Below are 27,620 nucleotides of genomic sequence, written 5' to 3' on the forward strand. Positions count from 1 at the left end.
GGTGCTGGTGCTGCAATCAGGGTCCTGTCACCATCCAGTGTCAGTACGTAGTCTCAATGTCACCAGACCACAACACCAGACAATCAGACTGGCCAGGGACAGAGATGTTAGGGGCTATTTCTAGGTGCGGAATCCCCGGGCAGAGGGATTCCACACCTACAGGAAGCTACAGTGGCACTTACTACAGGGGGGCTATCTTCAAGGGGGCTGTGTGGCACTACCTACAGCAAAAAATCTTATCCTCCTCACATGCACTTCGTTCTGTAAAGAGGAGGAGAGAGCGAGCGAGCGGCACTAAACACGGCCGTCACTCAGATCATATCCAAGTGGCGGCCGTGTTTTACACTGCACCATAGAGTTCTATGGGAGCCGTGTGGTCATCAGAATGGCCCAAAATAGGGCATGTTCCATTTTTTGATGTCCTAGTAAAACGGGCCATCAAAAAATCGGCCATGTAATTAGCACCATTTGGGGTGAATTGTTTTTACTGCAGCCGTGTGAAGGCCGTTAGAAACATGGCCATCACACGGCCGAGAATAGGGCCTAAGTAGATTTACCTGCAGTCATTTGTAAAACCACAGATGAGACATTGTGATACCACAACAAACTTAGTTCTGCTAAACCTGACAAAATCAGTGGAGGAAAGTGAATGTATGTAGTGCAGCCAGAAATGTTGTGTGCAACCGCAGATTTTGGATCTTCTATTTCCCTCAGCTGGTTTTTGTAGCTTTACATTTTCTCTCTCCATTCCTGCTGAGTGGGCGGGCTCTTTCAGATGTGCTCTTGGCTCTAATCTAATCAGATATCTACCCACTTCCGATCTCCTCCCTATTCCACAGTCCCCCACACACACTGAGGGAGAGAACAAGAGGAAAACTGCAGCTGCATCCCCCTCCTCCCACTCCTCTCTGTCCTTTATTTGTAGTTTTACACTAGACGGATTTTTAAAGGACTGACAAAGTTAATAAAGAGCTTTAAGAAGCATAACACAAAGACTGACATATGATATCAAATTTAAGATTTATTTTATAACTGTTTTAGAAGTTTTCGACTGGTTCAATGCAATTGAACAAAGGAGACGCAAGTTCTGTCACCCCAACCATATATTTAAATCCAAGCACACAGCCCTCTAGAGAAATACAGCCTTTGGTATTCAGTTCCAGTACGTTGCCAGCTGTGAAGACAAGTTAACAAATTAATAAACAAAGATAAAAATATAAGTCATTGAGTTTTCCTCTTTTTTATGTTCAGACTATTTTAGAATCAGGTAATGTAGACTGGGTCACGATTACTATTAGCAAACATTCACAGGAGCTCTTACTCAACTGTTTGCAGAACCTGAATGGTATATCTTGAAGCTTTTGTGCCCTCAGCCTCCACCTACCATGTGATATTTATAATACCGGTGTTTTCCTATTGGGCAGAAGGACATTTGGACTCCCTCAGGTACTAGTACCCGAGTGTGACTGCTACCTCTGCACCCAATACAGTTATGCCCCTACTAAATGGCATATAGATCTGCTGTATAGAGTTACATTACTCCTCCTGCTATCCAGTTGACCTTCCTTTGTAGGAGTCAGTCTTCACTGCAATTCTGTCATTTTATTCATGAATCAGAGAGTAAGAAATTAACACATTCATCTATGTTCATCCTATTTATTAAGCTGTTTCCAACTGAACACTAAACAGGGGAGACAGAAATAGCAAAGTGAACGCATTAGGTTGTTTCTGATGCTTCCGTTAATTTCCGGCCAAGAATGGGTATATGGGACCCCTCATTCTCGACTGCGGTGGAGGTCCCAGAGGTCAGATCACCACCTTACTTTTAAAACCTGTCTGATGGGGATCACTCTGAAATAATAGTTGTGTTAAGTCTTTAAATTAATGTATCCAGCAAACAAAATAATATTATAGCTAAAATAACAACATTCTTCATATATACAGAAAAGCCAACAAATTAATAAAAAAATAATTAAAAAAAATAAGGAAGACAAAAAAATGTACTGTAAAGTTACTGTTATTTATTATTATTATTATTATTATTATTGTTATCAATATTATTATTTATTTTTATATGGCCGGCTCCCTGGCTCATCACTAGACATCACATCCACACTTTACAGCTGAATTATAAGTACGCAGCGCCATTACCTGGGTCTATTACTTTCCCAAAATATTCATAGCATTGATCTTTTTCCTCTTCACACTGGATCCTCTGTTTGTTTTTACACTCCCTCAGGCCGTATCCACCACAGGACGGACAATACTTCCCCTTAAGTTCAACATTCGCAGGAGGCGCTGAAACCAGGAATTGTACTGATAACATCTTCACCAAAATCATCACATTGTAGAAAATAATATCCATCAACGTTTTTATGATGTGTTACACTAGACGGCCGCCTCCTCATTGAAAAATAGAGGACGGGATCGGTGAGGTAGTCAGCTGCCAGACCTCCATAGATCTGACTTGTCCGATTAAGGACAGATTCAGTGTCGGCAGACTTTGTTACAAAAATTTCTGCAACTGACAATTAGTTTGTACAATCATTTTTGCCAAATTCCATTCAGATAAATGGAACTAAATTGTAGTCTCAACAAAAAGTGCTCCGTGTAATTCTATTATTTTTGCTGGTTTCACACACAGCATTTTGCGGCAGTTATATTTGTAGGTGTATTTAGTTGTTTTTTTGAAAAAAATAAATATTGTTTTTTGTGTCGTCAGATCTTACAATAAAGTCGATAGCAAAATAAGAAACACACACATACACTGCGTTTTTTTCATTTAGCATTTTATGTGGTCAATACATTTTTTATGACGTTTTTTTCAATAGGTTCTCTATAAGGGTATGTTCAAATGCTTAGCCAAAAACGTCAGAAAATACGGAGCTGTTTTCAAGGCAAAACAGCTCCTGATGTTCAGCCGTTTTTTTTAGCAACTTGCGTTTTTCGCAGCGTTTTTTACGGCCGTTTTTGGAGCTGTTTTTCTATAGAGTCAATGAAAAACGGCTCCAAAAACGACTCAAGAAGTGACATGCACTACTTTTTTGCTGTCTTTTTTTATGCGGTTGACTTGAAAAACGGCAGCGCAAAAAACGCCCCGTCGGAACAGAAAGTCGTATTTCCCATTGAAATCAATGGGTGGATTTTTGTAGGCATTCTGCTTCCGGTATTTCAGCCATTTTTCAGGCCGAAAAACGTCCGAAAATAGCCCGTGTGAACATACCCTAAGACTATAAAAATGCAAGAAAAAAGCATTTAAAAAATTACATTAAATAAAAAATGCCACTAAAAATGCCATAAAACTTGCTGTAATATTTTTAAATAATTCTATGTGTAAAGAAAGGCTAAATGGAAAAGAAGAAAACTCTAAAATGTCTTGTACAAGGTTACATAAAAGTATCTTTTTTTTTTTTCAGAAACAGTGCCACTTTTGTCCATGAGATACCTAAATGTATCACATGCCTGGTGACAACCAATAATGGTATTGAAGTTCAGCCCCATTTAAGTTTGAACCTAAGCTGCAGTGCCAGACACAGCCCATAGACAAGGGTTAGCGCTTCGAGAAAACCAAAATTTGTTTAAATTCTTTTTGATGGTAATCCAAATCGTTCCTGCCTATATAGTTTGAGATGAGGGTAAAAAAAATATTACGAAATTGTCGATAATACAATGCCATAATACTGTCAGTCCCTAATATGATGTCAGATCGTTCACTTACTGTTATAGTTAAATGTGTTGCAGTTGTCCCCTTCACAGCAGTTTATGTGCACTCTCAGGGTTAGCTCATACTGATTTGATACATACAGTGTTTTCCCACAAGGGTACATCTCGTTGCAGTCCTTTTGAACAATGTGAAATGTAACTTGGTCTATAGACAAAAAAAATACTGTAGTTAAAGTGAAACACCAGCTGAAAATCCAGTACAATGGTCTTTTTTGGGAACCACTACTGCAGCCAGTCTGTACTCTGAGATCCCGGGCAGTGGTTGTCATGACCCACCCAGGAAACTTTACAGACAAGAACTCTATACTCCCGTGTGTGGGCAGAGTTATTTCTTGTACAGGTTCCTGGGTGGGTCATCACCACCGCTGCCCGGCCTGCAAGAAATCAGAAGTGTTTTTAGGCACCTTGAAATATTCACACACAGATAGATGACATAGTATTACATGAGTGTAAAATTACTGTCTACATAGAGTAATGAAATTGTGAACATTCCTAAATGGGAATCACATGCCGGGTGACAACCACTAGTGGCAACCATCACTTTGGGCGCAGAGGTTGTCACCCAGCTTTCCATAGACCCTGAATAACATATAAATGTCTCCTAATTTAAAGAGTTACATTTTTCCCAAGCGCTCTCCTTTAATGCACTACATTTGCTCTACATTTGTGTCAGTGTCACAATAATTCTGGCATTCTATTCATTACTTAGTCTGCTTAGTATAATCACTGCTATGGGTTTCCTCCAGGTAGGAGAGAGAGTCATTCCATATAGAAGAACATAAAACATTTTTTTAAATAAAAATTGATAATCATCAGTAAATAATCTTGCATCAGGGGCCACTCCTAGAACAGAAAATATATAAATAGATGAGAAAATTTACCACTTACCAAAGTGTAAAAACTCAGATAGCACCATGCATTCTTTAGCTTTTTTACAAACAACAGAAGGTCCGTCACAAGAATCACTGTTTTTCCCAATACACTGTATACATTCTAACGCAAATGCTGGGAGGAGAGAAGGTCACATAGAAGAAAAATGTTCTGAACATGGAAATTAAATCAAAAGTCGTCATTATACATTTTTAATCTTTTTTTAACAGCTGGGAACACAGCAGAGAAAGGACTGAATATGATAAGCAGCAGCACTCAATGCCAATCAGCAGCTGAAAAAGCAAATACAATTTCAGGGTACATTAAAAAAGAGATAAAATCCTAGAATTCTAATATAATACATTCTCTTAATGAAAATGGGGGAAATTTTGGGCCGTACACCGTGAATAAGATATAGCAGAGCTAGGGAGGGTTCTAATGTGGAAAACAATATTCATAAATGGGATATGTCTCTCATAAGGCAATAGACATTGGGCTTCTTCAAGTTAACCACTGAGCAATCGTAACAATCTTATACATGACCTTTTTTTGTATTAAAAAATCCAAGTAATTAACTCACCAGCTAATGGTAGGATACAGATGGTACCAAGAAGAGTGATGAAGAGTCTCATGATGAAGAAAGGGATTAGTTATAAGGTATTGACGTATATCTCCCCCAATAATACTGTATAATTGATTCCTTTACTTATATACACTGAGAGACTTTGTGACAACCTATAATTATGGCATGGGCCAGTTATTCCAACATATTTGACTAACACAATCCTGTAGGCATTCAGATATACAGTATAATGCCAAATGCATTGCTGTTTACCAAGCCTGATGTAATATTTACCCAACCAACACCATATGGTAATATTAACTGTCTGCAGGATCATTTCTAATAGTAATATGAGGCACATTAAGGACTTGGAGCATCCTCAACTTAAAGCTGTAGCCTTCCCGGTGTATGTGGCACCATGCTCATTCATATATAAACGTCCCCATAAAGGGCTATTACATGGCACACCTGCATCTATGACCCTTGCGCTTGGTTTGTTCTTGACCATTTTGAGTGCTGCATCAGATAAAAAATAGGGATTTCTCTGGTACTGATACCTCAGAAGCTCTGCAAATGTGACATTGCGCCCAGGAACCAATCCAGCAAAATCTACATCCAACCAGCAATTTATGACCACATATGGGGTATTGCCGTAATCGGGAGAAATTGCTTCTCAAATGTTGGGGTGCTTTTTCTCCTTTATTCCTAGTAAAAATTAAAAATGTGTACCCTTTATCGGAACAATATGTGATTTTCAATTGCACAGCCTAATTCCACAGAATGCAGCAAAAAAAAACTGTGAGTTCTAAATACTCACTATACACCTCGATAAATTCCTTGAGGGGTGTAGTTTGCCAAATGGGGTCACTTTTGGGGGGTTTCCACTGTTTTGGCACAACAAAACGTCTTAAAGTCTGACATGGTGCCTAAAATATATTCTAATAAAAAGGAGGCTCCAAAATCCACTAGGTGCTCTTTTGCATCTGAGGTCGGTGTTTCAGTCCATTATCACACTAGGGCCACTTGTGGGGGATTTCTAAAAGCTGCAGAATCTGGGCAATAAATATTGTGTTGCATTTCTCAGGTAAATCCTTCTGTTTTACAGAACAAATTGAATAAACAGGATTTTCTGACAAAAAAATGCTGTTTTGAATACTTTGAGGGGTCTAGTTTTTAAAATGGCGTGTTTTATGGGGGTTTCTAATATATAAGGCACACAAAGCCACTTCAGAACTGAACTGGTACCTAAAAAAAAAAAGGCTTTTGAAATTGTATTCAAAATATGAGAAATTGCTGCTAAAGTTCTAGGCCTTGTAACGTCCTAGAAAAATAAAAAAATGTTCAAAAAACAATGCAAACATAAAATAGACATATGGGAAATGTTAACTAGTAACTATTTTGTATAGTATTACTATCTGTCTTACAAGCAGATACATTTAAATTCAGAAAAATGCAAGTTGTCCAAAACACTGAATTTTACCTCTAACATAAAGTCCAATGTGTTACGAGAAAACAATCTCAGAATCGCTTGGATAGGTATAAGCATTCCAGAGTTATTACCACATAAAGTGACACATGTCAGATTTGAAAATGGGCTGTGAGCCTTAAGACCCAAACTAGGCTGCGTCAAACGGAATGCCGTATACATCCTCTACACATTATATCCACATGATATGCCATAAATGTCTGATAGATGTGGGTCCCATCTCTGAGACCCACCCGTAACTATCTCGAGAAAGGGGCCCCCCTGACTACCTTCCTAACTATTCCTACTCCTCCCGCTGCTCTCAGGCCAATGACTAATGAGGTGGTCGTGGGTATGAAAAAGTGGAGCTTGCTAAGCTACGCGGTTTCCGTAATTCCTGTGGAAGTTCATGGGGGCACTGGAAACACTGTAGTACAGTGAACTACACTATTTACGGGACTACGGAAACAGCGTAGATCAGAGTGCTCGCCAGACTGTCAAGCTTGCCAGACTGGGGTCAGGGGTTCAGTGTTCAAGAGATAGGTGCAGGGTACCAGAGGTGGGACCCACATTTATTGAACATTTATACAGTAGCATATTCTGTGGATATGCCATAAATGTCTAAGATTGGAAAACCCTGGTTCCTTCCTGTAATACAGAGAGAACACGGGAGTCAAAAAAATAGCAGCACTGCCGCTTTTAGAGTTCACATGCCATTTGTCAGAGAAAATGACTGCTAACACAGCTCAATGCATTCCTTCTACATACCTACCACGTACCCACCACCAATATGTAACTACTCTGGAAACCACGACCTGGGAATCTGACGGTAAAATGGCCAGATGCGCCAGCGTCAAGCCAATAGCGGTGTAATGATCCACTTCTCGGGAGAAAGATAACAACCATATCAAACAGCTCCTCATATCTCCGCTTCATGACCTCTGTTGGTGTAATAAGGGTGATATAGGATATTAGGGTTAAATGGAGTCACACCAAAATTTTCAGATTTTGAAAAGAGCTTGGACGCTGAATTGTCTGATTTGTGTTTGTCTTAAAAAATACACAGTCGAGTCAGATAATTCTGACCACCTCCTACGTTTGACATCGGCGTCGCGTCGCGCATGAAGGAAGTGATGTGTTGTGGCTGGCTTGGTGAGTATATTAGGGAATGCAATAGGTTGTCTAAACACAAATCACTCATTGTTGCCATGGTAAAAAGGGGCGATTTATCAGAGTTGCAGAAACGAATGATTATAGGCATTCGGATCCAGGGTGGCGGTATTTCTCAAACAGTGCAGTTTGTAAACTGTGCGCGTGTTCCTGTGGTGAAAGTGTATCGTGAGTGGACAAATGGCACCATTGGGAATAACCGATGTGGAAACTGTGGAGCACCACGTGCCACTGATGTGAGAGGTGAACGTAGGCTATGAAGGCGCATCTCACCGTGAAAATCAACCAGGGGGCTACCAGACGTGTGTCTAAAACAACAGTTGAGCAAAGCCTACTGCAAATAAACATTTAGGTAGGATCCCTATTAATGCCTTCAAATCTGATACCCATCTCACTCAGATTGATCAAACAATTCCCCCTCCCTCTATCACCTCTATTTAATGACTCCATATAGATGATAAACCCTGATATCATATCTCCCACTCTACTGCAGCTATCCCCACATAGTACGCAATATTTTTCTTTGTGACTTTGTTCTTGTCTATGTGTTTGTTTGTACTGTTTGTCCTCTGAGAGATCTAGTTTTTGTATTGTGGTTTTGTGTATCCTAGGATAAGTAGTTCCACTGGTTTATGTGCCTTTTTAGTGCATTTGTTCTGTTGCCAAGCTGTTGTCTTACCCTGCTTTGGGATAATATTCAGATAGGGTTAGTGAGTGCTGTTATTTCTTGTCCACTGTCTATTTATCTGTTAACTGCTTGCATGATTTTTATCTGCTATTTACTCCATTTATGCATCATATTCATCTTCTACTACCTTCAGTATTCGGTTCCGCTCATCCACTGGTAAGTTACTTGTGCCTTTTTTCTGTCAGTGTTGATGCGGGCTTTAGCCATGTGATAGCGATTGTCCGGTATTGAGATCTTGAGCACCACTGGCGGTGTAACACTTTGTCATATAATAAGACATCAGTACTATAAATGGTACACGATGGATAGGGACCCTATTACTGATTTTTCATTGTGTCCCAGGAGCTTCACGTTATGCCAATGTGTATGTGTGTAATTATCAGTGAAAATAATGTTTTAGAATATTAGTAGCTGCGCACAGAAATGTATGTTTTATCTTAATGACTGCTGCCTATTAAATGTTTTTTTTTACTACAAATCCAGATAGACCCTTTAAATTAGAAGAAGACATTAAAAGGGGTTTTTACCACTTGCAAACATTTTTTACATATCTGCGGGACATGCTTTAACTGTCTGATAGGTAGAGGTTCCACCCATGCATACAAAACACCACCTATCATAAAAATAGTGGTCCTCAGACTCCCATGGACATCAGTGGGGAGTGTGGCTATTTCTTTCTGAAGGGGGTTCTCTGATGAGACAACTTCTTTAATGATTGTCCATCCCACAGCTACGACTCTGAACTTTAGGAACCAGGTATTCTGAAATTCTGCCATGGGTATCAAGTGGGTACCTTCACTTTGGGCAAAAGATGGGTTTTCTTGGTTAGTTTTATTATTACAATAAGCTCTCCAAACTCTGAGACTATTAGATAATTTCTTCTGCTGTCACTTAGGGTATTGAGTTTAAATCTGACTAGGAGAAGATCTGCATGACGTTCTATGTTCTTCTCTTGTTTTTGTGGTTAACGGCTTACCCTTCTTTTTCCAACAAACGTGTAGGTGAGATAGATGGGGAAATTTGGGTCCCAAAAAGGACTGATCTGTGCAAAAATAAAGCCACACAAATAGATAAAATGTTACTGTCGAATAAGCATCTCCTGTCACTTGTGGTACTTAGTATTTTTTTAAAATGAGATAAATCATAATTGCTTGTGAAGGTTTTCACGCTGCAGCATGTTATCAGAGTACCAATATAAGGATTGCTACATCCGTATAGATGTAGCAGAGTTAAATTTGCCATCTAAGTGTTTGTTTTATGCACAATAACCAAGTTAAAATGATACAGTAAGTTTACCAGCAGCCCTACGTAAAACCACAGATGACAAATTTAATACTATGGCAAACTTAGTGGAGGTAGGTGAATGTATGTAGTGCAGCCATATTTTGGATCTTTTATTTCCCTCTGCTGGTCCTTAGTAAATTTTCATTTTCTCTCTCCATTCCTGCTGAGTGGGCAGGCTCTTCCAGATGTGCTTTTGGCTCTGAGCAAATCAGAGAGACTTCTGCTCTCCCCGCTCTTTCACAATCCCACACACTGCGGGAGAGAATAAGAGGCAAACTGCAGCTGCATCCGCCTCCTCCCACTCCTCTCTGTCTTTTATTTGCAGTTTTACACTAGATGGATTTTTTTATTGACTGACAAAGTTAATGAAGATCTTTAAGAGGCATAACAGAAAGACTGACACATTATATAATATTTTGGATTTATTTTATAACTGTTTTAGAAGTTTTCGACTGTTTTAATGCAGTTGAATAAAGGAGACGCAAGTTCCGTCAACCCAACCATGTATTTAAATCCAAGCACACAGCCCTCTAGAGAAATACAGCCTTTGCTATTGGCTTCCATTTCTTTGCCATCTGTGAAGACAAGTTAACAAATTAATAAACAAAGAAAAAAAATGTAAAAGAATATAAGTCATTGAGTTTTCCACTATTTATTTTATGTTCGGACTATTTTAGAATCAGGTAATGTAGACTGGGGTCACGGGTACTATTAGCAGACATTCACACGAGCTCTCACCCAGCCTTTTACAGAACCTGACTGGTATAGCTTGGAGCTTTTGTGCCCCTGATGCTAGATCTGTAATAGGGATTTTTTTTCTATGGGTCAGAAGTTCTTTTGGACTCCCTCAGGTATTAGTACCCGACTGCTACCTTTGCACCCATTATAACTACACCCCTGCTGAATGGAATATAGATCTGCTGTATAGAGTTACATTACTCTTCCTTGCTATCCAGCTGCCCTGCCTTTGTAAGAATCAGTCTTCACTGCAATTCTGTCATTTTATTCATGAATCAGAAAGCAACAAATGAACACATTCATCTATGTTCATGCTGTTTATTCAGCTGTTTCCAACTGTCCCGTTCACATTAAACAGAAGAAACAGAAATAACGGTGTGAGCGCACTCGGTTGTTTCTGACGCTCCCATTAATCTTTTTAGAGAGGTACGGCACATGCTTGTACTGCTCCCTGGCCCAGAATGGGTATATGAGGCCCCAAATTCCTGACAACGGTGGGGGTCCCAGAGGTCAGTTCATCACATTACTTTCAAAGTAGCCTGTCTGATGAAAATCATTCTGAAATAATAGTTGTGTTAAGACTTTAAACAAAAGAATATTATAACTAAATGACCTACATAGTTCATAGATACAGAAAAGTCAACAAATTAATACAAAAATAATTTGAAAAAATGTTAAGACAGAAAATTAACTGTAAAGTTACTGCTATTTGTTTATTTTTATATTATTGTTATTACCATTATTATCATTTTTATTATTATTATTATTATTATTATTATTATTATCATTTCTTTATTATTATTATTTGATTTTTTTTAAATATTTATTTATATATGGCCGGCCCCCTGGCTCATGACTAGACATTACATCCACACTTTACAGCTGAATTGTAGGTACGCAGTGCCATTACCTGGGTATATTACTTGCACAAAATATTCATAGCATTGATCTATTTCCTCTTCACATTGGATCATCCGTTTGCTTTTACATTCCCTCAGGCCGTATCCGGCACAGGACGGACAATACTTCCCTTTAAGTTCACCATTACCAGTGGCCGGGGGCACTGAAATTAGAAATTGTAGTGAAAATATCTTTACTGAAATCATCACTTTATAGAAAATAATATCCATCAACGTTTTTATAAAAGGGTTACACTAGACGGCCGCCTCCTCATTGAAAAATAGAGGATGGGATCGGTGGGGTAGTAAGCTGCCCCAGACCGGTATATACGGTCCGCATGTTGGCGCATTTCCCGGACCAAACACACTGCAGGGAGCCGTACTCCTAGCATCATAGTTATCTATGACGCTAGGTGTCCCTGCCTAACCACAGAATTACTGTCCCATACTGAAAACATGATTACAGTACAGGACATTTTTCCCGCAGCAAGGCAGTGACACCTATCGTCATAGGTAAATATGATGCTAGGAGTACGGCTCTCTGCAGTGTGTTCGGTCCGGGAAATGCAGCCGATATGGGGACTGTATATCACGGACCGAACTCGCTAGTGTGAATACGGTCTTAGGCTGGTTTGAAACAAAGCATTTTGCTGCAATTATATTTATATGCGTTTTTAGTAGTGTTTTTAAAAAAAAATTGTTTTGTTTTTTTGTGTGATCAGATGTTACAATAAAGTCTATAGTAAAATATAAAACGCTGTGTTTTTTTCATTTCTGGTGTTTTTTCAGTATGCTTCCCTATAGGTCTATAAAAATACAAGAAAAAAGGATTTGCAAAATGAAACAAAATTAAAAATTAAACTAAAAACGGCATAAAATATTCTGTAATATTTTATGAAACACTGGTGCCAGATAAATTCTATGTCTGAAGAAAGCCTATATGGAACAGGGGAGTCAGAACGTAGAACAGCGAAAGAAAGCGGGGAAGAGAAATTCTTAAAGGTGTTGTACAAGGTCAGATAAAAGTATCTGATTTTTTTTCCCAGAAACAGCGCCACTTTTTGTCCATAAGCTGCAGTATGTCTGATATTGAAGTCCAGCCCCATTCAACTGTTTGAAACTAAACTACAGTACCAGATGCAGCCTATAGACAAGGGTGGCGCTGTTTCAGGGGATTTTCTTTTAGAGGTAGAGACATTAGATATTACAAAATTGTCTATAATACAATATACACGAATACAATCAGTTTCTGATGTGATGTCAGATCGTTCACTTACTATTATAGTTAAATATGTTGCAGTTGTCTCCTTCACAGCAGTCTATGTGCTCTCTCAGGTCTAGCTCATACTGATTAGTTGCATACAGCGTCTTCCCGCAAGTGTACAGCTCGTTGCAGTCCTTTTTTACGGTGTGATATGTATTTTGGTCTATAGACAAAAAATACTGTAGTTAAAGTGAAACCCCAGCTGAAAATCCAGTACCATGGTCTTGTTGCACGCCACTTCTGTCGCCAGCCTGTACACTGAAATCCTGGGCAGTTTTTTCAGACCCACCCAGAAACCTGTACAGACAAGAACTTTATATTCCCGCATGTGGGTTTATTTCTTGTTCCTTATAGGTTGTTTCTATCATCAGAGGCGACTCATGGAATAGTAAATGGAAAATATATATGAGAAAATGTACCACTTACCAAAGTGAAAAAATTCAGATAGTACCATGCATTTCTTAGCTTTTTTACAAACAACAGAAGGTCCGTCACAAGAATCACTGTTTTTCCCAATACACTGTATACATTCCAAGGCAAATGCTGTGAGGAGAGAAAGTCACATAGAATATATCAGGAACATAGAAAATAAATCAGAAATAGTCATTACACGTTTTTAGACTTTTTTAACAGCTGGGAACAAAGCAAAAAAAGGACTGAATATGATAAGCAGCAGCACTCAATGCCAATCAGCAGCTGAAAAAGCAAATACAATTTTAGGTTACATTTAAAGACAGATAAAATGTCGGAATTCTTATATAATATTTTCTTATCTTGAATATGGGTACAATTTTTGGCTGTGCACCGTGAATAAGATATAGTAGAGCGAGGGAGGGTTCTAAGGCGCGAACTAATATTCACAAAGGGGATATGTCTCTCATAAGGCTATAGAAATTGGGCTTCTTCAAGCTAACCACTGAGTAATCGTGATTTTAAATTACTTTTTTATTTTATTAAAAAACAACCTCCGACAATTATTATTATAAAAACCATTCCATTATACAGTTGTTTATAACCCTGTATCCCCCACCCCCACAAGACCACGAGGGGAAAGGAAAAAAATAAAATATTATAATTAAAGAAAGAACAACCTTGTACATGCCCTACAAGTAGTTAACTTACCAGTTAATGGTAGGATAGAGATGGTACCAAGAAGAGTGATGAGGAGTTGCATGATGAAGAAAGGGATTACTTATATGGTATGGACATATATCTCCTCCACTATTACTGTGTAATTGAACCCCTTATTTATATACACTGTGAGGCTTTGTGACAACCTATAATTATGGCATGGGCCAGTTATTACAACGTATTTGGAGAACACAATCCTGTAGGCATTCAGATATACAGTATAATGCCAAATGCACATCTGTTTACCCAGCCTGATGTAATATTTACCCAACCAACACCAATTCAGAAAGTAATTAAAAGAGTCAAATTAGAAACTTGGAGCTTCCTCAATTTAAACCTGTTTTCTTCCCTATGTTCCCATGTGGCACCATGCTCTTTCATGCATATACTTCCTCATAAAGGGTCAGTTCATGGTACACATCAACAACTATGAACCTTGTCCTTAGTCTGTTCCTGGCCCAATCTGTCTGTCAAAGACCACAACCGTTTCCTGTTGACTTAATTTTGTGGCCTCCAGACTTCTGGATAAACTGATTGCGCTTTTACTGTTTCTACCATCTTAGTCAAGGCTACCCTCCTGCAACTTTGACTTCTGGTAGGTTTTCCCATTAGAGGGTCAAAGACCTGCAAGTGCCTTTCACTGCAGTACCCACCTGCTGCAAATTCGACTTCTGGTTGCTTATTCCTTGCAATAAAGTCCACACCTTTAACTATCTCTTGTGGAAAAACAAGGGATCATCAGCTTCTTCATCATGGAAGTAGCCAAGAGGATCCACCAACTAACAGATACGGATATAGAACTAATTCAGACCCATCCACACACCATTGTGGAATTTAGCTCCTGGTTATGTAGATCTTTGGCACACCAGTGAAAATAATTATTTCCTGATGCTCTCGGGCAATAAAGCTTACAAATATCACCTATCCTGGGACCAAGTAGCCATTAAAAGATCAGGTTCCTGAATGCCCAATTAGGCCAATTAGGTGAATTTTAGGTCCAACATTCATATGGTTTATTTTAGAATATATCTGTCAAAAATCGGAAGCCCTGTTTTTCTAAAGCTGTGCTCCAATTCCCCTGCTTTCCTTTACACAGCCACCACTTGGGTTTAGGTCAGGGCAGTCGGAACTTAAAGGCTTTGTGCACGTTTGAAAAAGTTTATTTAATTTTTTTTTAACACAGTGAATCAGTGTGATTAGTGCAACTTTCTAATTTCTTTTTATTGAAAAAAATTTTTACTTTTTGAGATAGAGCTCCTTTGTATGCTTCGAGATTAATTATTTTTGAATACAAAGTATTTACAAAGTTAAGCAAAACACAATGATACACCTTTTTATAAAAAAACAAAAATTGCCTTTCAAAGCGTTACATAGCCCTTAATCTTTTCATACATCATTCCCCTGTAAACGCATTGCAGGGAATTTATCAAGCCTTCTATGCTAGTTATCTGGAGTAGAAAGTAGGAAAAACGCCCAAAGTCACAATTGAAGAAATTGTGACTTTTGGGTATTTTACGTCACACTTGCCACTTTTGAGGGAAGATGCGTGGCTAACCAAAAAGGGGACGGAAAAGAAAGTTAGACTGTGTCGTTGGACAAGGCCGCTCAGCAAGGTGATTTGGCCAAGTTAGATGAGAAAGAGCCATGGAGCTAATTGGATTGGCCAACATGACGTAAATCTTGGAATACTAGAACGCTTCTTGGGCGCAGGAATGAGGTTGGCACTCAGTAGACCAGGGAATATGTAAGGAGGGTGAATTGTAAAATTTTATTTTGCAATCTTTATACTTCTTCTTGGTTGCCTGTTTCTTTAAATTAACTTTTTAGATGTTCATTGTATATATAAGCATGTATGTTGTGTTGCACTGTCTATGAAGTTTTTGTTTTGCAGGTTGACTTGACTTGAGGCACAGTCGTATATGTGATTCTGTGATTGTATTAAGGAATGAGAGGCTCCTGGGGGATAGAAGTTATGAACGACTAGCTAGGTCCATGGAGAACCTATTGCTAGCTGATGCGCTGCGCCACCATGCAGTTAGGTGGAACAGTGAGAGTCCATACAAGTACAGGTTTGGCGGCATTTGGTGGAGTCTGTACTAAACGCATATGGTGCTAGACCGAAGTGTTGGAGGCCTAAGCAGTAATAGTTCTTGACCTGGCCACCAAAGGAAGCAGACGTGTCCCTCCGTGGAGTGATGTGGAGATTAGAGGCCGTAGCTGAGATGAGGTCAAGAGACCTGACGGGAGACCTGTGCAAAGCTGAATAGAGCAGTTGCCTGCCTAGGGTGAGCAAGTTTCTGAGTGGAGACCAGTATGACTACTTTGTCAAGCAAGGTTGGAACGTGTGTCATGGAGCAGATGATGAGCTAACAAAGTGATTGCTAGTGGTCTGTGGGCTGATCCGTGGACAAGGTAGGCTATTAGGTGTACTGGGAAGGCTGCCACTAAATTAGGATCGGTTAAAGAGTACCATCAGATTTGAATAATTAGCTTTGGAGAGTTATGGGAAGAATCCTCAATTTCACCACTGTTAATTGGGTTTTGTTTTTATGACGTTAAGGGTATGTTCACACGAGGGCGTCCGTTACGGCTGAAATTACGGGGATGTTTCAGCCTGAAAACATCCCCGTAATTTCAGCCGTAACGGCATGTGCAGGCGCTTGAATGCCGCGTCAATTACGGATGTAATTGGCGCTGCTATTCATTGGAGTCAATGAATAACGGCTCCAATTACGGCCAAAGAAGTGACAGGTCACTTCTTTGACGCGGGCATCTATTTACATGCCGTCATTTGACAGTGGCGCGTAAAGTACACCTCGTGTGAACAGACAAACGTCAGCCCATTGCTTTCAATGGGCAGATGTTTGTCAGCGCTATTGAGGCGCTATTTTCGCACGTAATTTGGGGCAAAAACCCCCGATTTACGTCCGTAAATAGGCCGTGTGAACATACCCTCACAGTGTGTTAAAAATTACATGTTATCCTAAATCTGCGGGTCACTACGATTAAGGTGATACCAAATGTATTTGTTTTTTAAACGTTAAAGCAAAATGTGTTTTCTGTCGTCATATTCTGAGACTTATAACTTTTTTATTTTTCCATCAATGGAGGCGTGTGTTTGTGGGGCAATCTGTATAGAAAGAAGCTTTTAACTTTTTATTAATACCGTTTTGGGGAACATGAGACTTTTTGATCACTTTTTATTAAAAAAAAACCTGCTATATTTCCTTTTCCAATTTTTGTGCCATGTGCCATTGGGGCTAAATCGCGTTATTTTGAAATAGTTGAGACGCGGTTATAATAATCATGTTAAGTGTGACCATTATTAGTGAAAATAGGATAAGAGGTTTTTTTTCCATAATACTAAAAACTTTATATATTCAATGTTTACAATAATTTTTAGTCCCACCCCGTCGAGAGCTGAAATGAGAACATGGAATTTCTTCTCCTGTTATTGTGGTTTGCTATAGCTTACGCCTGTTTTCTCCAACACATGAGAAGGTGAGAGAGATAGGAAATTAGATTGTGAGCCCCAATGGTACAAGGACTGATGTGTACAAAAATAAAACCACACAAATAGCAGATATAAAGTTCCTGGTCGGCCGAGCATCTCTTGTTATTTGTGGTACTTAGATTACTTTTGGGATGAGATAAATAATCATTTCTTGTGTAATCTTTATCCTGATGCCTTTAAATGTATCCAACAACCAAAAGAATATTATAACTAGATTTATTACAGAGTTTGTATATACAGAAAAGCCAACACATTAATTAATACATAAATAATAATAATACAAATAAGTTAAAAAAATAACTTTACTGTAAAGTCAGTGTTATTTATCTATTATTATTAATGTTTTTTATTATTTATTATTTAGTTATCTTTCTTATAGCCGGCCCCCTGGCTCTTAGACATTACATCCACACTAAACAGCTAAATTAGAAGTACGCAGCACTGTTTCCTGTTATTTTTTCAATCCCAATATACAGATGTAGCCATCTTTATCTTGACATTTAACACAATAAATACACAGTGGTAAGAAACTTTAACTTGACGTTATCAATGACTTTTTAGATAAACTTGGCTACATCTGAATTCAAAGCATTTATCTTTTTCCTATTCACACCTGACCATTCGGGCGCTTTTACATTTCCTCAAGCCGTATCCAGCACAGGACGGACAATACTTCCCATTAAGCTCAACGTTCTCAGGAGGAACTGAAACCAGGAATTGTAGTGATAACATCTTCATTGATGTTATCACTGCAATAGAGCTTACAAGCACCATCTGTCCTAGAACAGTACTTATTAATAGATCAGATTTATTTTAAATGTAAATACCCAATACCATGTCATTTTTAGGTCCAACATTCTGTGCTGATGGTTTTTGAAGGAGCGTAAATGTTAATGTCACTGTGTTAATGTCACTGTGTTAGAGGCACTGCCATTTTAAGTGCATTGCTTTTCTGTTTGTTTAGCTTGTTTTCCTCCACAAGTCTAATTCCTGGAGTAGGACTCTGATATATTAGTTATATGTGTACTTGTAAATGTTCTCCAACTTTGTATTGTGTTCTTACGTGCAAGCAATGTTGCACACTTAGTGGTGCTTAAGTGTTAAAAAAATTCTGTTTCCTCCAATGTGGAGGTGTAACAGTAATGGCCGGTGGAGATGCCAGGTGGCCTCCGCACATGCATCAAGATTTGTGACGATGGGTGGACATGTCAGGAAGCCACCCTACAAGCAGAATTGATAAAGTTGGGTTGAGTTGCCAGGGAGCCTCCCTGTGAGGGAGATTACTGATTGGCAGTTGGAGTTGCCAGGGTGCATTTCAGCGCTGGGACGAGGTGTAGGTGAAGGTTGGTGCCTATTCTCAGCGCTACCTTGGCACTCTGTGAGGGGTACACAATTTTCCAGTGACCTCTACACGATGTAGGCATTCATCAGTACAGGGGGCCCAGGTGAATATGGTTGGCGATTAACTTGCCATTTCCTGTTCCTCTTCTGTCCGGCCGCTGTTGCTGTACTCGGGGTCCTGTCACCATCCAGTGAAAGTATGTAGTGTCCATTTCACTTGACCACAACACCAGAAAATCGCTCTGGCTGGGGTTTCCACTCCAGGAGGAGTCCCTGACATCACTGTCCATGTATGGACAGAGATGTCAGGGCCTCTTTCTAGGAGTGGAATCCCGGGAAGAGGTTTTCAGCTCCAACAGGAAGCTACAGTGGCACTATCTACTGGGGGTGCCATCTGTGTGTGTGGGGTGCTATTTACAAGGGGGCTGTGGAGCATTACCTACAAGGGGGCTTATGTGGCACTACCTACAGGGGGCTGTGTGGCACTACTTACTGCAAAAAATCTCCTCCTTACATGCACTTCATGCTGTAAGGAGGAGGAGAGAGCGAGCAACAGAAAACGTTCGTCACTTGGATCACATACAGTTCTACGGGACCCGTGTTGCAGTGGGAATGGCCCAAAGTAGGGCATGTTAAATAATGTTTGACGTCCCTGTTATATGTGTCGGCAAAAAAATTGACCGTGTGAATAGCCTTATTTGGGAAGAATTGTTTTTACTGCAGCCGTGTGACGCATGTAAAAAAATGTTTGTTGCACAGTCGAGAAACCCTGCCGTGTGAATAGGGTCTAAGTATATTTACCTGCAGTCCTTTGTAAAACCACATATGAGACATTGTGATACTAAGACAAACTTAGTTCTGCTAAACTTGACAAACTCAGTGGAGGAAGGTGAATGTATGTAGTGTAGCCAGAAACCTGCAGATTTTGGATCTCATATTTCCCTCAGCTGGTTTTTGTAACTTTACATTTTCTCTCTCCATACCCGCTGAGTGGACGGGCTCTTCCAGATGTGCTCTTGGCTCTAAACCAATCAGATGTCTCCCCACTTCTGCTCTCCTCCCTCTTTCACAGTCCCACACAAAGAGAGACAGAGAGAACAAGAGGCAAACTGCAGCTGCATCCCCCTCCTCCCACTCCTCTTTGTCTTTGGTTTGTAGTTTTAGGGTATGTTCACACGCTAGCTGTCATTTACGTGTGAAAAGACAGACTGTTTTAAGGAGAAAACAGCTGCCTCGTTTCACACGTAAATGCTCCTCCTCGCATTTTGCGAGGCGTCTGAGACGCTCGTAAATCATGAGCTGTGCTTCATTGAGTTCAATGAAGAACAGCTCAAATTACGTGGCAAAGAAGTGCCCTGCACTTCTTTGCCGAGGCAGTCCATTTACGCGTCGTCGTTTGACAGCTGTCAAACGACGACGCATAAATTACAGGTTGTCTGCACAGTACGTCGGCAAACCCATTCAAATGAATGGGCAGATGTTTGCCGACGTATTGTAGCCCTATTTTCAGACGTAAAATGAGGCATAATATGGTTGTGTGAACCCAGCCTTACACTAGATGGATTTTTTAGGGACTGACAAAGTTAATGAAGAGCTTTAAGAAGCATAACACAAAGACTGACATATATGATATAATATTTAATATTTATTTTATAACCGTTTTAGAAGTTTTTGACTGGTTCAATGCAATTGAATAAAGGAGACGCAAGTTCTCTCACCCCAACCATGTATTTAAATCCAAGCGCACAGCCCTCTAGAGAAATACAGCCTTTGCTATTCACTTCCAGTACATTGCCAGCTGTGAAGACAAGTTAATAAGTTAATAAACAAAGAAAAAAAATATAAAAGAATATAATTAATGGAGTTTTTCTCTATTTATTTTATGTTCAGACTATTTTAGAATCAGGTAAGGTAACATTCACAGAATCTCTTACCCAACCTGAATGGTATAAGCTTTAGTGCCCCCAATGCAAAATCTGTAATAGGGCCTCCACCTACCATGTGATATTTATAATGCTGGTGTTTTAATATTGGGCAGAAGGACATTTGGACTCCCTCAGGTACTAGTACCCGAGTGTCACTGCTACCTCTGCACCCATTATAGCTATACCTCTACTGAATGGAATATAGATCTGCTGTATAGAGTTACATTACTCTTCCTGCTATCCAGTTGACCTTCCTTTGTAGGAGTCAGTCTTCACTGCAATTCTATTATTTTATTCATGAATCAGAGAGTAGCAAATTAACTCATTCATCTTTGTTCATTACGTTCATTCAGCTGTTTCCATCTGTCCCATTCATACTAAACAGGAGAGATAGAAAAAGCAGAGTGAGCGCATTAGGTTGTTTCAGATGCTCCGTTTAATCTCCGGCCAAGAATGGGTGTATCAAACCCATCATTCTCGACTGTGTCGGAGGTCTCAGAGGTCAGATCACCACCTTTCTTTTAAAACCTGTCTGATGGGAATCATTCTGAAACAATAATTGTGTTAAGTCTTTAAATGTATCCAACAAACAAAAGAATATTCTAACTAAAATAACAACATAGTTTATATATACAGAAATCCAATACATTAATAAAAAAAAAAACAATAAACAAGTAAAAAAAATTACTGTAAAGTCACTGTTATTTGTTTTTTATTATTATTATTATTATTATTATTATTATTATTATTATTATTATTATTGTCATCAATATTATTATTATCATTATTATTGTCATCAATATTATTATTATCAGTAATATTATACATTTTTATTTTATTATTTATTTTTATATGGCCGGCTCCCTGGCTCATCACTAGACATTACATCAACACTTTAAAGCTGTATTATAAGTACACAGCACCATTACCTGGGTATTCTATTTCCCCAAAATATTCATAGCATTGATCTTCTTCCTCTTGACACTGGATCATCCGTTTGCTTTCACATTCCATCAGGCCGTATCCGCCACAGGAAGGACAATACTTCCCGTTAAGGTCAAAGTTCCCAGGAGGCACTGAGAGCAGGAATTATATTGATAATATCTTCACTGAAATCATCACATTACAGAAAATAATATCCAACAATGTTCTTATGATGTGTTACACTAGACGGCCGCCTCCTCATTGAAAAAAAGAGAATTGGATCAGTGGGGTAGTCATCTGCCCGACCTCCATAGATCTGACTTGTCTGGTTCAGGGTATGTTCACACAACCTGTTTTCAAAAAAATCAGAAGCAGAACGCCTACAAACATCTGCCCATTGATTTCAAAATACGGCGTTCTGTTCTGACATGGCGTTTTTTTTACGAAATTTTCAAAAAATGGCGCGTAAACAGAAGAAGTGCATGTCACTTAAAAGAAGTTAAAAGAAGTGCATGTCACTTCATGAGACGTTTTTGGAGCAGTTTTTCATTGATTCATTGATTCAATAGCAAAACAGCTTCAAAAACGGCCGTAAAAATCTTTCTGCAACATAAAATTTGTTTCCATGGCAGGCGCATGGATTTTTTTGCCAAACTCCATTCAAATAAATTTTAGTCCCAAATTCTTGCAATAAAAACTGCTCCGTGTAATTCTATTTTTAGGCTGGTTCCACACACAGCTTTTTTAGAGCAATTATATTTTTATGTGTTTTAAATGGTGTTTTTTTTTAAAAAAAAATATTTTTTTTTTTGTATGGTCAGATCTTACAATAAAGTATTTGGCAAAATAAGAAATTCACACATGCACTGCGTCCTTTTCATTTAGCCTTTTTTTGTGGTGTTTTTTTCCAATAAGTTCTCTATAAGACTACAAAAACACAAGAAAAAAAGCATTTAGAAAATTGCATTGAATGAGAAATGCCATAAAAATGTTGTCATATTTGAAAATAATTCTATGTGTAAAGAAAACCTAAATGGAAAAGAAGAAAATTCTTAAAGGTGTTGTAGAAGGTTACATAAAAGTATCTTATTTTTTCTTTACAGAAACAGCACCACTCTTGTTCATGAGATAAATAAATGGGTATCACATGTCTGGTGACAACCACCAATGGAATTGAAGTTAAGCCCCATTCAAGTGTTTGAAGCTAAACTGCAGTACCAGACACAACCTATGGACAAGGGTGGCGCTGTGTTAGGGAATTTTTTTTTTGAAATTCATTTTGAAGGTAATCCAAATCGTTCCTACCTATAAGGTAGAGATTAGTGTAAAAAAAAAACTAAATTGTTGATAATACAATCCCCTAATACAATCAGTCCCTGATGTGATGTCAGATCGTTCACTTACTATTATAGTTAAATGTGTTGCAGTTGTCTCCTTCACAGCAGTCTATGTGCGATCTCAGGGTTAGTTCATACTGAGTAGATGCATACAGCGTCTTCCCACAAGGGTACAGCTCGTTGCAGTCCTTTTTAACAGTATGATATGTATGTTCATCTATAGACAAAAAATACTGTAGTTAAAGTGAAACACCAGCTGAAAATCCAGTACAATGGTCTTTTTTGGGGCCACTACTGCAGCCTGCCTATACGCTGAGATCTCGGGCAGTGGTTGTCATGTCCCACCCAGAAACCTGTACATGCAAGGACCCTTTACTCCCGTGTGTGGGCAGAATTATTTCTATTACAGGTTCCTGGGTGGGTCATAACAACCACTGCCCAGCCTGCAAGAAATCCATGGTGTTTTTATCTACTGTGAAACATTTATACACAGATAGATGACATGGTATTACATGTGTGTGAATTTGCTGTGTACATAGAGTAAAGAAAATTGTGAAGACTCAGAAGTGGGTATCACATTCCTGGTGACATCCACTAATGGCGACCATCACTTTGGGCATAGAGGTTGTCACCCAGCTTTCCATAGACCTAGAATAATAAATACATTTCTACTAATTTAAAGAGTTACATTCTTCCCATGCTCTCTCTTTTAATACCCTTCCTATGTGTCAGTGTCACAGTAATTCTGGCATTCTATTCATTACTCAGTCAGCTTAGTATAATCACTGCTATGGGGTTTTTCCAGGTAGGAGAGCGATTGATTGCAAATAGACGAACATAAAACATTTTTTTAAATAAAAATTTATGATCATCAGTAAATAATCTTGCATCAGGGGCCACTCCTAGAATAGTAAATATATAAATAGATGAGAAAATGTACCACTTACCAAAGTGCAAAAACTCAGATATTACCATGCATTTCTTAGCTTTTTTACAAACAACAGAAGGTCCATCACAAGTATCACTGTTTCTCCCAATACACTGTATACATTCCAACGCAAATGCTGGGAGGAGAGAGGGTCACATAGAAGAAAAATATCAGGAACATTGAAATTAAATCAGAAATCATCATTACACATTTTTAACCTTTTTTTAACAGCTGGGAACAAAGCAGAGAAAGGACTGAATATGATAAGCAGCAGCACTCAATGCCAATCAGCAGCTGAAAAAGCAAATACAATTTTAGGGTACATATAAATAGAGATAAAAACTCAAAATTCCTATATAATATATTTTATTTTATCCTAGAATTCTAATATAATACATTATTTTAATGAAAATGTGTACAATTTTGGGCTGTACACAGTGCATAAGATATAGTAGAGCTAGGGAGGATTTTAAGCTGGATAGTAATATTCATAAAGGGGATATGTCTTTCATAAGGATATTGAAATTGGGCTTCTTCAAGTTAACCACTGAGCCATCGTGTCATTTTTATACATGCCCTTTGTCTGTATATTAAAAATACAAGTATTTAACTCACCAGATAATGGTAGGATACAGATGGCACCAAGAAGAGTGATGAGGAGTCTCATGATGAAGAAAGGGATTAGTTATATGGTGTTGACAGATATCTCCTCCACTAATGCTGTGTAATTGATTCCTTTCTATAAACACTGAGAGACAACCTATAATTAAGGCATGGGCCAGTTATTCCAACATATTTGGTGAACACAATCCTGTAGGCATTCAGATATACAGTATAATGCCAAATGCATTGCTGTTTACCCACCCTGATGTAATATTTACCCAACCAACACCAATCCACATGGTAATATTAATAAACTGCAGGATAATTTCTAATTGTAATGAGGCACATTAAGAACTTGGAGCATCCTCAACTTAAAGCTGTAGCCTTCCCTGTGTATGTGGCACCATGCTCATTCATACATAAACGTCCCCATAAAGGGCCAGTACATGGCACACCTGCACAAACCAAGGGCAAGGGTCATAGCCCTTGGTTTGTTCCTGACCCACTCTGTCTATCAAGGACCACAAAGTTTTCTTCTTGTCTTTACCTGTGGCCTCTGTCTTCATGTTAAACTGACTGTGCCCTCCTGCAACTTTGACTCCTGGTTGTTAATCCATTTTTAAGGTCAAATAACCTCAAGTCCTTCCACACCTGCTGCAACTTCGACTTCTGGGTGCTTATTTCTTCTGAGAGTCCAAGACCTGCATATCCCCTGCACCGCAGTCCACACCTTAAATATCTCTTGTGAAAAACAAGAGCTCATTAGAGTGTTTGTCGTGGAAGCAGTCAAGAGGATCCACCAGCTGGCAGATACAGATGCAGAACTAATTCAGACCCATCCACACACCATAGTGTAAATTTAGCTTCTGGTTCTGTAGCTCCTTGGCACACTAGTGTGAATAGTTACTCCCTGATGCTCACGGCCCGGGCAATAGAGCTGACAAACACCACCTGCCCTAGGACCCAGAAGCAATTAATAGATCAGGCTTCTCAGTATGCCCAATTCTGTGCCATTTTAACCCTTTCAGGACTGAGTCTGTTATGGCCTTAAAGACGAAGCCGATTTTTTCAAATCTGATATGTGTCACTTTGTGTGGTAATAACTTTAGAATGCTTTTACCTATCCAAACGTTTCTGAGATTTTTTTTCTTGTGACAAATTGTACTTTATGTCAGGGGTAAAATTTGGTCGATAAATTCTTTGCTTATTTGTGAAAAACACCAACATTTAGAGAAAAATTGCAAAACTGTGCATTTTTCTAAATTTTAATGTATCTGCTTGTTGTTGGATAATAATACCACACAAAATAGTTGCTAATTAACATTTCCAATGTCTAGTTTATGTTGGCATAGTTTTTTTTTTAACCTGCTTTTATTTTTCTAGGACGTTGCAAAGCTTAAAACTTTAGCAGCAATTTATCATATTTTCAAGAAAATGTCAAAAGCCTGTTTTTATAGGGTCCAGTTCAGTTTTGAAGTAGCTTTGAGGGGCCTATATTTTGGGAAACCCACAAAAGTCACCCCATATTAAAAACTGCACCTTTCAAAGTACTCAAAACAGCATTTAGAAAGTTTCTTAACCCTTTAGGCGTTTCACAGGAATTAATGCAAAGTAGAGGTAAAATTTACAAATTATTTTTGCAGAAATGCAATTTTTATCCATTTTTTCCTTAATACAGAAGGTTTTAAAACGCAAGTCAATATTTATTTCCCAGATTCTGCAGTTTTTAGAAATATCCCACATGTGGCCCTAGTGTGCTAAATGGACTGAAAAACTGGCCTCAGAAGCAAAGGCGCACCTCGTGGATATTGGGGCCTTCTTTTTATTAGATTGCATTTTAGGCATCATATCAGGGTTAGAAGAGGTCTTGTGGTGCCAAAACAGTGTAAACAGCTCAAGGAATTAATCTAGGGGTGTAGTGAGCATTTTGACCCCACAGGGGTTCCATAGATTTTATTAGAATTGCGCAGTAAAAATCAAAAATTAGATTTTTTTTATTTTCCTTTAAGACGTAGCTTTAGCTCAAAATGTTTCATTTTCTCAACAAATAAAGGAGAAAAAGTACTCCAACATTTGTAAAGCAACTTGTCCAGAGTAGGAAAATACCCCATATGTGGTCATAAACTGCTGTTTGGGCACACAGTAGGGCTCAGAAGGGAACGAGCGACATTTGGCTTTTGGAGCGCAGATTTTGCTGGATTGGTTTCCTGGCACCATATTTTTTTTGCAAAGCCCCTAAAGTACCAGTACAGTAGAATCTCCGCAAAAGTGATTTCATTTGGCAAACTACACCTATTGAGGAATTAATCTAGGTGTGTACTGAGCATTTTGACCCCACAAGTGTCTCACAGATTTAATTAAAAATGGGCAGTGAAAATTAAAAATAATATTTTTTCCAATAAGACGTAGCTGTAGTTCAACATTTTTCATTTTCTCAACAAAAAAAGCACCACAACATGTGTAAAGCAACTTTTTCAGAGTAAGAAAATACCTCAAACTGCTGTTTGGATAAATGGCAGGACTCAGAAGGGAAGGAGCACCATTTGGAATTTGGAGTGCAGATTTTGCTGGATTGATTCCTTGGTGTCATGTTGCATTACAGAGACCCTAATGTACCAGTACAATAAAAACCTCTGAAAGGTGACTCTATTTGTTAAACTACACCCCTTGAGAAATGAATCTAGGGGTGTAGTGAGCATGTTGACCTCACAGGTTTTTGCTTAATTTATTAGAATTGGGATGTGGAAATAAAAAAAATAAGATGTAGTTCTAGCTCAAAATTTAGCATTTTCACAAGGACTATAGGAGAAAATCACCTCAAAGTTTGTAAAGCATTTTCTCCCGAGTACAGTAATACCCCATATGCGTTCGCAAACTGCTGTTTGGACACACGGCAGGACTCAGCAGGGAAGGAGCACCTTTTGCAATTAAATTAGGGTTGTCATTAATATTTCGACCCTACAGGTGTTTTACAAAAATGTTTAGAATTGGGCCATGAAAATTGAAAGCTACATTTTTTCCAATAATATGTTGTTTTAGCTCAACAATTTAAATTTTTACAAGGCAAAAAGACATCCCAAAATTTGTCACTCAATTTCTCTCGAGTAAGGCAATACCCCATATGTGGTCGTAAACTGCTATTTGGACACACAGCAAGGTTGTAAATGGAAGGAGCGCCATTTTGTTTTTGGAATGGAGATTTTACAAGATTAGTTTTCTGACACAATGCTGCATTGGGCTGAGGTACCAGTACA

General features: G+C 38.7%; 1 protein-coding gene and 1 long non-coding RNA gene across 2 annotated transcripts; both read right to left on the minus strand.

Moving 5' to 3' along the window:
• Positions 1 to 2,157: 2,157 nt before the first annotated feature.
• Positions 2,158 to 4,675, minus strand: LOC142661672 (uncharacterized). The gene is made up of 3 exons (XR_012850786.1): positions 4,612 to 4,675; positions 3,719 to 3,868; positions 2,158 to 2,298 (listed from the first exon to the last, which is right to left on the minus strand). It is a non-coding gene; the product is annotated as an uncharacterized LOC142661672 (long non-coding RNA).
• A 5,525-nt stretch (positions 4,676 to 10,200) lies between these two features.
• On the minus strand, positions 10,201 to 24,932 carry LOC142662645 (phospholipase A2 inhibitor gamma subunit B-like). Its single transcript, XM_075840856.1, has 6 exons — positions 24,914 to 24,932; positions 23,783 to 23,899; positions 22,903 to 23,052; positions 21,504 to 21,650; positions 11,411 to 11,563; positions 10,201 to 10,337 (listed from the first exon to the last, which is right to left on the minus strand). The coding sequence occupies exons 1-6, from the start codon at positions 24,930 to 24,932 to the stop codon at positions 10,201 to 10,203; spliced, it is 723 nt and encodes a 240-aa protein (XP_075696971.1).
• Between the last annotated feature and the right edge of the window lie 2,688 nt (positions 24,933 to 27,620).

This window comes from Rhinoderma darwinii, chromosome 10 (assembly GCF_050947455.1).
Source record: "Rhinoderma darwinii isolate aRhiDar2 chromosome 10, aRhiDar2.hap1, whole genome shotgun sequence".
Lineage (NCBI taxonomy): Eukaryota > Metazoa > Chordata > Amphibia > Anura > Rhinodermatidae > Rhinoderma > Rhinoderma darwinii.